At 43.3% G+C, this 13,902-nt stretch overlaps 1 protein-coding gene across 1 annotated transcript in view; it reads left to right on the top strand.

Annotated features, from left to right (window-relative positions):
- The window catches only part of ITFG1 (integrin alpha FG-GAP repeat containing 1), a 1,092,549-nt gene extending 1,086,027 nt beyond the window's left edge, over positions 1-6,522 (top strand). The window contains exon 18 of the mRNA XM_078670869.1: positions 5,327-6,522. Within this exon, the coding sequence (XP_078526995.1) occupies positions 5,327-5,386 (60 nt within the window). The 3' untranslated portion in view covers positions 5,387-6,522. The remainder of the gene's footprint in view (positions 1-5,326) is intronic.
- The last annotated feature ends 7,380 nt before the right edge of the window (positions 6,523-13,902 follow it).

The raw sequence follows: 13,902 nt of genomic DNA, 5'->3' as shown, positions 1-13,902 counted from the left end.
TCACCTGCTCTCTACCACCAGCCTCCTTCTCTAACTCCTTGTTCTCTTCTCCTGTGCTGATCTGCTGCTCTCTTCCACCCCACCTCCTTCTTAAACTCCCTGTTCTCTTCGCCTGTGCTGATCTGCTGCTCTCTTCCACTCACCTCCTTCTCTAACCCCCTGTTCTCTTCTCTTCTCTTCTCCCGTGCTGATCTGCTGCTCTCTTCCACCCTGCCTCCTTCTTTAACTCCCTGTTCTTTTTTGCTGTGCTGATCTGCTGCTCTCTTCCACCCTACCTCCTTCTTTAACTCCCTGGCCTCTTCTGCTGTGCTGATCTGCTGCTCTCTTCCACCCTGCCTCCTTCTTTAACTCCCTCTTCTCTTCTGTTGTGCTGATCTTCTGTTCTCCTTCTCCCCTCCTTCTCTAACTCCGAGTTTTTTCCTGTGATGATCTACTGTCCTGTTCCTCCCTTTGAGTTGCTTCTCGCACTTGTTAATTTTGTTTTAGCACCTCTTATGACATTACAGTCTACCTAATCACCAACAATCTGCCTTCAAGTTCCCCAGTCTCCCGTTTACCACCCCGCCTCAATTGCCAAAGGCAACAGCTTGCCCATAAACGAGACCCATTAGCATTGCCAATAGGTCTTGCCTTTGGGACCTTATAAGTATTTAGTTATGCAGCACAATATCCTTGGTGCAACAACATCACCCGTTGCATGGCTAAACACTTATAAGGTACAAGGTTTAGCCATGCAACAGCTGATGTTGTTGCACCAAGGGTATCGTGCTGCATAACTAAATACTTATAAGGTCCCAAAAGTGAGACCTATTGGCTATGCCAAATGCTTGTTCAAATTGTTCTCTGCTTTATTCCCTACAGATACTACGTACCATTGTGTAAACGTATGTATTTAACCACTAGTGCCCACACAATAGGTGGGCACTTTTTCATTTTCAATTGCCTTATTTACAGGTTACTATAGGAGTGGTGCGCATGGGGCTAGCCCCTGCGTGGTCCTGACGAAGAGCTTTAGGGGACGCTCACAACATGTCGACCAGATACTAGGGACACTTGACTCATCATGGTTATGCTGTTTTTCCCCTGTATTAACCCCTGTTTATAGACATACCAACTAGTAGCAGGAATAAAGTATCAGCCCACTAGTTAGGTATTCTTAACCCACTTTATTTTCCACTCCACAACACTGCACTGCACATTTTTCAAAATAGAGTGCTCCTATGTAATTTTGCAAGTAGCAGCACACCTCAATTCACAGCGGATTGAGAGGACCTCTATGATGAAGCATGCCACCAAGGGGCAACCCTGGTGGGTGAGGGGACTCTAGAAAGAAGGTTTTCTAATCTAATATAGTGAAAGCCCCGTTTTCTCCCATGGTTAGGTTCTTTATTACGGCATTCCGGGTTTTGTGGTTCTACATTCAGTAAGGAGAGTGAACCTAACTACTATCTCTACATCCCTCTATTTTTGATTGTACCAAATTATCAGTGCCATTCCCTTATTTGTGTGCCGTCACGTGTTCAACCTACGGTGGTGATTAATGTGCATGCATCCAAAAAAGAACCCCATAGGGAAGGGCTATGTTTGAAATGTCACTATCCTATAAAGGCTTAAACCGTGAGGTGCCTACCAAATGATTACTTGGAAATCGTAAGATGTATGTGGAGTGGTCTGTTAGAAGAAGCAAATGGTTTTTCTGGTTAGAAAAAGGACCCAATGTGCATTGAGTGTGAAATTTTACTATGCCTGGAATCCCTTAAGCATGCTATGGGCGTAAGCAGTGTGGAGATTTGTCGTACCTATGCGCATAGATGTTGGTCCAAAAAGAAAAATGATGGCTCGTCGTCTTTTGCATTCAAATGTCAAGGTTTTTCGAACGTCAGTCCACAGACCTCGTCGTTGTGTAAGATGTCCCAATGACAGAAAATTCTGGAAGTATCTGTTAAGAAGAACACAGTTGATCGTGAACCTATGCATTCGCAATAATCATTGGTTACAGCAACTTGTTATGTACAGTGTAAACTCGAGACAGTTAAGATAAAGAAAGAAGAAGGTGCAGACACTTACACTTCCTATAAGCTTGTTTCAGCTCATGTAGAGGTTCTGTGATAGTCGAGCTGGTCATAGCATGTATGACCCCAATGTGGTAAAGATCCACTGGTCACGTGATTAGCAGGCCCCTGATAAGCCTGCTGTAAAACATATGAATAGACGGTATCAAAAGCGGTGTCTTAACAGTAAGATTGGAGTAGAATTAGGAAGGAACTCTATCCCCTAATCTAATCTCGGTATTACGAGAACATTTAAGGCGAGTAATCTGAGCGGAGAAGCAGCGGAAGAGAACAGTTCTTACCCGTTCTGTAAACCGTGGGACCTGCAACGCCGTATGCACGTGGGAGTGGGAGTAGTAATGTTTTCTTAGAATTCTGTATACTTCCGTGCTTAGTGCTGAGTAATTAGTGATGAGTGCAATCTTTCTCCTGTTTTTCTTCTTTTTTGGGGGTTTTAGTAAAGTGTCCCACTTGCATTTACTCACTTTGTGTCGTGCTTGTGTTAGTGTGTTCTTTTTGTACCCTCTCTCCGTGAATCTGCGTTCCACCATATTCCATTCCTGATCGAGTATCCCTTCATCACTGCAGCTTCTTTTCATTCTAAGCAATTCTCCATAGGGGAATGCTTTTGTTTGTGAGGGTGGGTGGGCACTAGTGGCATGCAATACTGAATTGCAGGCTGTAGGTTTCCTATATGGTAGAGTCAATAGTTTGTAACCATCAACCTGAATGCTAACATCAAGGAAATGGATTTTTGATACTTTTGTGAACGTAATGTTGAATGTGTTGTCATTCAGGCACAGAAACAAAAGTACCAGAGATTCATTAGCGCCAGACCAAAATAAAATGACATCATCGATATAACGTCCCCAGTTTAATATGTTTTCCAACAATTCCCCAGGACCCTCTCTCAATATGTGCCTTGATTCGAATACCCCATGTATGGATTAGCAAATTAGTGTGAAACTTTTACCCCCATGGCCACACCCACGATCTGGCAAAACAACCCATTCTGTGTGAATATATTATTCTCAAGCACTAGCTGAATTAGATCCATTAACATGGTTGTGTGCTCATACAATGCAGCAGGTCTGGTGTCTAAAAAGTGCTGTACAGCCTTCATGCCTAGGTCAATCGGTATGCGTGTATAGAGTGAGCAAACATCAAGAGTAACTAAAAAGTGTCCCTCCATCCATTCCACACTTGCCATTTTGCTCAGCAAATCTCGGGCATCCTGTAATTATGATGGTAAGTTTTTAACTTGTGGTTGAAGATATAGATCAATATATTCTGATAGTCTCTCCGTAGTAGACCCTACTCCTGAAATGATGTGCCTGCCCGGTGGGAAACCTAGTCCCTCGTGAATTTTCGACAAGGTGTAGATGTAGGGACAAGTGGGATTGTTATTAAGCAAGTATCTGTATTCTAAGTCTGACAAGAGACACAAATCGCTCCAGTAATTTAGTTTGTTCACCGGTTTTGTTGTGGTTGCTTGCTGAGGATTACCTACAAGTTTGGAGTAAGCTTTCATGTCTAATAGTTGTCTATCAATCTCCCCCAAGTATTCATTCTTGTTCATGAGTACCACGATACCCCCTTTGTCGGCTTCTCTGATCACTAGAGATATGTCGTTCCTTAGGGTATCAAGTGTTAATCTTTCCTCCAACGTAATGTTGTGCCTAATGTTTCTGGTGAGTTCCTGTCCTCCAATTTGTATAATTCTTGGGTAACCACCAATGATAATTTGTCTATTTGGTTATCTCAGTTTCACATTCCTGTTGACCAATAAAAGGAGTGTTATGCATAGCACTTGAAGTGTTGCTGCGAGACCAGGGCTGGTGTCTGCCTGGCAGTCTGTCTCACATAGCGTTGTCTGGGCATCTTCTGAAGACCGCACAGCATGCTGGAGAAGCTATAGGCCTTCCTAGTGCCTAGCAGCCTGCCTGTCTCATCAGAGAGGGAAGGAGAGTGACGACTGGCCCTGCAGGAGAAGAGACTGCCCAGGAGGAAAAGTCTAGCTGTGTTCTGGGCACCTAGAAGAAGCTGCTGTATGATATTGAGAGGGAAGTCAGAGCTGACCTGAGTCAAGCATGGTCACTTGGTCTCCCTTCATGGTTCATGTAGACAACTGTGAAGAAATTGCAGAGCAGTACAATACTATGCCGTCAGGCACTCCTACATTGTGCCATAGGGACTTATCTGTGAGAGCCATCGTAGTCTCCAAAGCAGAGGAACTGCCCCCAGCCCTGGGGCTGCTACTGGCAAAGATAAGCAGCCTTGACCAGCCCTGCCACACTGTTCATCCCAGCAACCCAAGTGAATCATGGGATTTTCTAAGATACGCTCAGAGCTGAGCTGTGAATTATTGAGTCTGTTGGTTGACTTTAGTTTTGAGGCTCTGTCCCTTACACTACCTCCTTGAGAGCCATTGACTGCTCGCCCTGGCTATGCTGAGAGTCAAGTGTGGAAGGGGTATACATGGCCCAGTTTGCAAAGTCATAGTAAGACAGACCCCAGGATGCCAGAGAGAGGCAAACCACACCAACCAACCCAGTGTAGGTCAGCAGCCCTGTTAGCTCCGTAGACACCTTCATGTGGTCTGAAAGTAGTCTTTTGTTTTTCTCTTCTGATATTCAAGGAGAGCCTTCCGTATATGATAATCAACTGTTTTGGATCGAACAATCTGATTCAGTTATGCAGTTAAAGCACTCTGGAGATCATCTCTCTTTTGTAGTATACGTAGCTGTTTCTAAGCAGGTTCTCTCACCATGAGCATATTTCTGTATTATATTATGTCAGCAGTGAGCTAAAATGTTTATTTCTATAGATTTGTGGGTCAGACAATCAGGGGGACAGTTGCTGATTATTAAAAAAAGAAAATGCCCCTTGCATTAAATTTACATTTACAAGAATTTGAGGAATTATTGCAACTTATTCAGATGTGTGACAAGTAGAAAATTGGACTTTGGGATTGTACGCTGCCAGTTGCTCTTTATGCAAAGACCAATAATCAAGATGTGCAGCAGAGGTCTGTCTGGTTTTGATAAGGTAAATGAGGAAATGCATCATAGTTTATAAAATATCAAGTCTGTAATTTGGCCAAGTGAAAAAGTGCTGCTTCATGGTCCCTCATAGTCAGCACCAGCTCTTCCCGCACCTTTAATTGATTAAAATCCAATGGAAGCAATTGATGTGTGTTAGTCTTCACCCTTCCTGGAGTGTCTGCTGAAAGCATTTCCATAACCCAAGGCATCACTTCTGCTTATTTTTTTCAGAAAGCGGATGATCGAGAGAAGAGACAGGAAGCCCACCGGTTTCATTTTGATGCCATGTGAGCTACATTCAAGAATAAAAAAGGAACTGCTACTCACTTTTTCATCACTGCACTAAATTATGGCGTGGAATAGGAAAATGGAAGGCACTGTTCTGAAGCATTTTCTTGGCAAATGTTTCACGAGCTGATATTTATTGGTTTGAAAATATTAAACGCAGATTTTAATATTGCCATTTTTGTGCTAAAATGTATATATTTGTCCTTGAATTTTTATTTAACAAAGGTGTATTTTTGTGTTTAGGGGATAATATTGCATGTATTTTAATGTTTACATTCCGATTCATCTTTTGCATCAGTGTTCAGCGAATCAAAGTTAATATGTAAAGACTAGACATGATTAGCAATTTTTTTTAATTGGAATTATTTAGGGCCACTTGTGTTGGCTGTGCCATATTTTCATGACTGTAATGTGGGCTATATGGTGCAAAGGAAGACAGTTTTACTTTAGTGATTGTTGCAGTATTTGGGGGCATTTGATCACAGTTATAAAGAATATGTCCTTAATTATCTGCCTCTCCCACCCCAGGCATGCACAGTAACATCAGCTAGAACTTCTGACAGTGCATGTGGGAAAACCAGGGTTAATTATTCCCTGTTATAACAAAAAAAAGGTTATTACTTATGTTCAGCAGAACATATACTTCTGGTAGTATAGAACTAGGGAATCAGGTCATACCATTGTGGGAAAAGGCATTTGATAGATTAGGAATTCAAAAGTATAATTCGTACTTCACTGTTATACGGTGATCGATCTTGACTGAAAAATAGCATAGCATTCATTATTATTGGACCAGAGAAGAGAAGCTCAGCTTCTATTTTGCTATTGAACTGGATAGTGGATGTGCAGGATATTCCTCTCCTGGTTTATATTTAATGTTGGAAATAATAATAAAAACAATGTTGGAAATAATAATAATAATGATGAATTGATTTGAAGCACAGTTTACTTATAGATCATGTTCAGCAATGATGCAAATACTTAATTAATCTATAACCTTGAATCATGCTGTGCCACTATCTTACACAATGTTGTATGTAATGGAATGATTTAATATACTAATTGAAATGTACTGAGTTCACAAGATTAAAAGTGCAATGCTTATTACATGAGATTAAATCATATGTCCCATACCTTAACTGTTGACACTGTCTCCTTCTTTTATGGTAGAAAAATTCACAATTCAAGTTTACTGTACCAATTGTGACTAACTGAATTAACTGACTGTTGTATTGCCTATGTTTGTGAGTGGAAAATGAGGGGTGAGTGTAGAGTCAACTGTGTTAACCAATCAGAACTCTTTATTGTGAATGCTAACTGTCATAATTAATTACAGACCTGCATGCGTAGCAAATATCAGTAGGGGCAGTTACATCATTGTCACAGTTTCAGTAATCAATGGAGGTAGGTACTAATTCCTTCTGTGGCATGTTAGAACTTCCATTAGTTTTTCATTAAATCTTAGGCCAGATTCAAGGTTTAGCCGGAAGCCAAAGTGCCCAAAGACCTATGGTATGCTGATGATCTGTATTTACATAAATATTAATTGTACATTTTGAGTTTGGTTGATATGGGCTGATTGTCATAAACCGCCTGTTCACTCTCTATCACCATGGAGATTTGTCCATCAGATTTAGGGTATGGTGGTTTGAAGGACAAAAGTCTGTCTACCGTTCGCTGCCTCTTCCATATTTTCCTACTTACATCAACAATGGTATACCCTAATTACAACAGAGGAAGCTACGGAAAGCCACTACTCCACCCACCATATTTAGAGCATAATTTACGTCGACTGCAGCATGGTGGCTCATCCTCCACACCTGTGTTGGAGGAAAAAGAGCATAAATGGGCAAACCATTCCCACTACAAATACAAAACCTGCTCAATTAGCTTGTCTCTCACACTGCAAAGTAAGGGTCTCTTATCTGGCAGTGGCAGAGGAACAGCACCACAATGCACATTGATACAACTTTTTAAACTTTTTTAAATGCACTAGGTTAGCTATCAGTGGCACTTAACTTTATGTACACCAAACTATGTCTAACATCAATTTACCCTGTCTGGCCATCCCTCACACTACATGCCCATTCGTCACCTAATATCATTTTACTACCAACTCATACCTCACATCAGCGATTGCACATTTGTAACACTTTCTTTAAAACAAATTGTATTGAGGTACATACATGTAACCGTGCCCTGTTCTGTATCATGATACATTCTTGCTAGGCCGTGTTTCAATACACTTGAATATGCTAGTACAACAAATCAGTGGTAAGCAAATGCAGAGAGTACTATGTGTGCTCATAACCATTTCACCATAAACAGTGGCACTGCCCCCTATTCCAAACTTCTCACTGGCACTTAACATCAATGGAAGAGTTTTCCCACCCCTCTTAACTTCCCTTCATCATCCAACGGTCGTGCCCCGATTCACTCCAGGTTCCGGTGATGATATTTATGATAATTTCTCTGTGTATGTCCATACATCCTTGCCCCCTAAGAAGTCGGGTCTTCATCCATGTCCTGCGTTAAGCCCAGACACATTTTTAACACTTCAATATGACCACACATAGTGCTAGCTCTCTATAACTAAGCTGTTTTAAATGTTATACAAAATACATGTATACTACTAATATTTTCAGACTTGAGTGTTGAACATAAGTCATTCAACTGAGAATAAAAAAGGCTGGACAGTGAAACCCTATAAGCCTCAGCACCTAACTTGCTATCCCTAATTTATATGCGTATAACCTGGAAGTACCAATGTGTGCACACTGAAAAACACCCACTGTCACAGTGTATATCCAATATAGGAATAAGACCATTTAAACAAGTAGCACAGGTGCACCACAATTAAATTTAGACAAAGAGTTATATATAATCCATGTCCACAAGTGTGTCTTCCAAAGTCTTCCATTAATTTAATGCAGTTTTTCTAAAACATGATAGAGATGATCAGAAAAAAACACAGCCGACGCATTTCATCCTTATCAGAAGGACTTCTGCAGGGCGAAATACATCTCTTCTATTGTTGACGTTTATGTAGTAATCCGCATGACACGCCGAGTTAAAAGTATAAATTGCTTCCTTCATCAATTATATTATATATAGGAATTGTGCGGCACCTTATCTGAGAAGAAGCATGGGCGGATGTATGCAAATTCCCAATTTAAAGGAAAGCTTTCATCCTCAAGTGTATTATATTTGAAATTTAGACTGCGCCGTATACTTCTTGCACTACTGGAAAACAGGACCGTCCTGGTTTCCACTGGTGCAAGAAGTATCCTCCGTCTGATTCTGTCTGGCTGTCGCAAGTGTACCATCACTTTTTGATACTTTTTCCCCTGACCTGGGACCTTAGACCGCTAATGCTGGGAAATATCATATACCCATCTACTCTTCACCTTAGATAAGGCGCAGTCTAAATTTCAAATATAATACACTTGACGATGAAAGCTTTCCTTTAAATTGGGAATTTTCTACCAAGCCACCAAATGCACCCATGGGCAAAACAGATGAAGCGCAGCCCAAACTATCATTTGAAAGTAGAAAGAGCTCGAGGGGAGTACCAGATATAAGGAATGACGGTGCAGGGGGAGAATCCTCTCCGGGCATGTCGACGCTGGAAAACACCCTACTGGTGATGCAACAAAGCCTACATTCAGTAGATGGCAAAATAGATCACATCAACCTCAGGCTCGACCACCTTGCCACTAAACTGGATAGCTATGCGGTGCGCCTGACAGAAGCAGAGCAGAGAGTATCGACCACAGAGGATACTGTGACCTCGGTCAAAACATAATCATGAAAAAAGTGCTCGTGGTAATACAGGCAAAGAATCAGGACTTGGAAGCGCGTCCTAGAAGGAGCAATTTGCGCATAACAGGAATTCCGTAAACAACAAACATGGGCAAAACGGAGGAATACATAGAGCGCATGCTAAAAGAAGTTTTCAGCGCCGACAACCTATCACACCTGCTAGTGGTGGAGTAAGCCCTTCGCATCTCCGATCCCAGGCGCTGCCCTGAGGCCGATAATTGCTAAGCTATTGAACTATAGAGATAGGTACACAGTCCTCTGATTGGCACGTGAACGCCAAAAGATCACATATCAAGGTGACACAGTGTCCTTCTTCCCAGACATTACTGTTCAGTCGGCCAGAAAGGAGTACATCCCAATAAAGAAAAAAACTACAGACTGCGGAAATCCCATATGCAATGCTTTACCCAGCCTGGCTGTGTATTGACTATCTGGGGGAAAAGCAATTTTTTTGCAAAACCGCAATGGAATATGTCAACAAAAGCTTTGTCAAGAAAAAAAGACCACTGAGACCGGGTTGACACTGTGGAAGAAGACTGAATTCACTGCGTCACAACGCGTGCTGAATATCCGGCAGCACCCATGTAATGCCCTCGATGTATTGTTGGGGCATTTCGCCTCCCCCCGCGGCTCCTGAGGGACCTCCATGAAGTACCCCATAAGCATAGCCTGGCCGGCTGGGAGGGGTTGTAATCGGGGCCCTGTCAAGGTATCCCTGTGAGACATATTGGGAACAAAATCAGTGATCCGTGGTACCACTGTCCACAAGAGCAGACTGAATCTAATGAAGCGCACCAGAGACTTACACGACCACCCTCTGAAGCTAGGAGGGTAACAGGGACTCTCGCGGCTCCCTCGTGGGTGCACTCCCCAAAGAGATCTAAAGTTAGTATGATGCTGGCAGCACTAAGCAGCTGGCATAAGGTAAAGTTCATGTTTGTATGGTTTGCCACTTAAGGGATGCTCATTTGCATAATTTGGATGCTGAAGTCGAGGGGGGTTGGGGAATTGCCTCAACTATTCGCAACACATTAAGATTGGCGACCTCACCTCTACAATGCAGACACTAGGGATCCGAACACATACATAGGACAGGGGAGGGAAGATCTAGGAGGCCAAATATGACGTCTTGTATGACTTGTAATGTCCGTGGGCTCAACAACTCCCGTAAAACACGACAAGTGCTAGCCTATTTGGACCGACACAGCAGACTCATCACAGTGCTCCAGGAAACACACTTCACCTCACGGAACACTCGGACTGAGCAGTGGGAGCCCGTGGGCTAGTACCCGACTGGCCTCATTGTACTCCTCCTACTCTAGGGGAGTGCTAGCACTGCTGAAGAAAGTGGATGCCATTCGCGGTTCCCTGGTCTATCTAAGACGAACAAGGCAGACATGCAATTTTGCAGGGTGTGCTATCTGTTCACCTGGTTACACTGGTTAATACATACTTTCCAAACAATAGACATCCCTCTTTTTTAACCACATCTGGAATGAGCTGTGACTCCTCCCTCTGTCAACTGTAATTTTGGGGGGGCTTCATTACCACCCTAAACCCACTAGAAGATAGAGCGCCACAAGCAGTGCCACAAGCCAGGAGCGCAGCCAGGTTGCTAAGGGAGGGCATGGTGGAATTCAATATGGTTGATCTGTGTTGACCTTTGCATCCTCAGCACACACCTCACGGTCCCGGCTCGATTACTGGTTGGCATCAGCAGAGGTGAGCAGCCACTCGGTGGCGGCGTCATCAGTGAGACCAGGGTTGTGGTGCGGCATTGCGGTGGTGCCTTCAGGACACAAAGTTGGCAACGGCGTTGTAGACGGCATCGGGTTGCTTTTTTTTCTTTTGCAGCACAAAACACACAGTCCCCAGTGCTGAAGGCAGAAGAACTTGAAGTCTTTGTTATTCCTTAGACTTCTTGAACAGGGGGCAAACTCTACCTCAAGCCGGTGGAGAAACTCACAAAAAGGAAGTTTCAGAAAGTTCCAGTCCTTTCACTGCCCAAGACAGAAGCAGCCACTGCAGGCTAACACAGCAAAGCACACAGCAAAGTGGTTGTCCCTCCTCACAGCTTCTCCAGCTCTTCTTCTTGGCAGTCTTCTTGGTTCTAAAAGAGTTCTAAAGTTCTGGTGTGTGGGCCCCAATAGTTATACCACCAAATCCTTATTTATCTGAAGGTAGAGAGTGTCTGTACCCAGCCCAAACCAGTTCCGTCCTTACTGGTGCATCTTCCTGGCAGGGGGTGGAGACGGCATTGTGGAAGGCAGACCAGGCCCATTCAGGTGCAAGGAAATCTCCCATTAATCTTAATGCAGCCCTGGTCTATTCAGCCCAGCCCTGGCCCATCAGGCTCTCTGGAGCTACTGCCCCTCTCCTGCCCCTGTCATCCCAAAGCCAGATGGTTAATCCACAACCCCAGCAGAGGTACACAAGATGGCACACAGAATGACTGAGCAAGAAAATACCTACTTTCTAAAAGTGGTATTTTCAAGCACAGAATGTAAAAATCATCTTCACTAAAAGATGCATTTTAACATTCTGAGTCCAGTCATTCTAAATTGTATTTTTCTACCTTGTTCCCAGGAGTAGTTATGTTTATAAGATGGTTTAAACAGACTCCCCATTCAGTCCTATGGGAACAGACAGCCTTGCAATGGTGAAAAACGAAATACACTGTAATTCACCACCAGGACATGTCACACACTTCAGTACATGTCCTATTTCTAACAATAGCAGCCGAAATGCATTGGATTATGGATATGTTATAAGGATGCTAATCAATTTAATTCGTTTGAAAATGAATTTATGAGAATGAAGAAATTCTTGAAAATAAGAAAAATAAATGAATACGAACTAAACAAACATTGTGATTTAATTGGAATTCATCAACAATTGAGAACACCCTGTAGGGGTCGTATGAGCTGTGACTAGGGGACGTCTCCCAGATGGGACACGTTACTGTACTTTGATTTTGATGCACTCCAGCACGGAGGGTGCACCCTAGAGCACGCTGGAACTGAATATTTAGAGCAAACTGAGTGTGCTAGTGGGACTATTACTCTATTTCTAACATACACAGCACCATGCCCACAAGGGTTCCTTGGGCCTACCTTAGGGGTGACTGACATGTAGAAAAAGGGAAGGTTGGGGCCTGGCAATTGGGTGCACTTATACTAGAGGTGGTGGGATAGACACCAGCGTAATCCAACATTATTGGTGCCTAAACCAATTCAGAACTTTATTGGCGCGCATGCTTGCTTCGCGCTTCGCCCATTGCGCTGCAATATCACTACACATGAGGGAACCTAAGTTAGGTTCCACCAAGCTGCACAGCCTCATGACTGAATTAATCCAATGAATTAAATTCAAATCGTTTAATCTTCTGTTTATCCATATTTTTCACCAATACTTTTAAGTCTTCTTTTTTAACTGTTCATTCAATTCATTTTATTCTTTCTGACACTTAACAAAGATATTCACACCAATTCAGGAGCAGAAGTAGGTTCCACATGTCATACTTTTATTGGAAATCACCCAATGCATTTCGGGAAGAATCCCTTCGTCAGGGGCATCTACAAAACAAAAACATTGTTTTATGTTTCACAATCCACATTGTATTTGTACTCGCCTTTATATTAGCTAACAAACATTTTTTATTACTACTCAGAAGTTATTTCAACCATAAACAATAGATGTAGCACTACAAGTCATATGGCCGACTCCATGAAAATTGTGAGTTATAACACCAATTCCTTTTTCAAAAAGCACCCATGCTGTTCATCAACAATTACATGTGGCAAGTTAGCCCTTGATAAATCTAACCCCTTTACCAAATTAATGCACATCACCTATTTGTTAACCCTTAACGAAGTTCCTTCTCCAGTGGCACCCTCTGAGGTCGGAGGTCAAAGCAAGGAAGCAGGGCCTCACACACAGGCGCCCAACTTAGGGAATGATGGCCAGCTTCCACTACCCGACAATCATGTAGCCACTCCGGATGGATGGGACTTGGTCTCTTAATCATGGGCAATATCCATCCCCCCTGGCCTAGTGCATCCCACTGTGGCTCTCCCTGGACCACCGGCCTTTCGTTCCACTCTGATTGCCTCCTGGAACGTGGCCGGGTTGGGGACAAAGCTACAAAACCCAGAGTGGGGGGAACTGGTGTATGGGTATGACCTCTGCTTATTTCAAGAGACCTGGTTGTCATCTGTCCCCCTGAGGGTAGGTTTTGTGTCATACTTCAGAGCAGCGGTTCAGGGACCCAGGGGAAGACCCTCTGGAGGGCTGTGCATCTGGGTGGCGGTCCACCTGGGGTGCACAGTCAAGGTAATTGACACCAATTGTCAGGACATCCTGTGTATTACACTAACATTTAAGGGGGGTTTGGTTTGGCAGTGATTAATATTTACCTACGTCCCTTTCCCCGTCAACAAGGTCTATCTATTCTTGACGCCTGGAGGCTCTCCACTCTTCCTTTCCCCCTATGTACCATAAATCATCGGGGCAGACCTCAACTGCCACTTTGAGCCTTTCTCGGGGATCCCCCCAGTTACTTCTGAGGAGGACGAAATGTGGCACATCCCTGAATGCTCCACGTATCCAGCAAACCGTTTGACGCCGTTGCCACTTGCTATTAGTAAATTGCTCGTAGCTTTTTCCCTAAGGGCCTGCAATGGCAGGCTCCTTCCAGA

The sequence above is a fragment of the Lissotriton helveticus genome, chromosome 12 (genome assembly GCF_964261635.1).
Source record: "Lissotriton helveticus chromosome 12, aLisHel1.1, whole genome shotgun sequence".
NCBI classification, from domain to species: Eukaryota; Metazoa; Chordata; class Amphibia; order Caudata; family Salamandridae; genus Lissotriton; species Lissotriton helveticus.
This window is presented reverse-complemented; position numbering and strand designations above follow the sequence as displayed.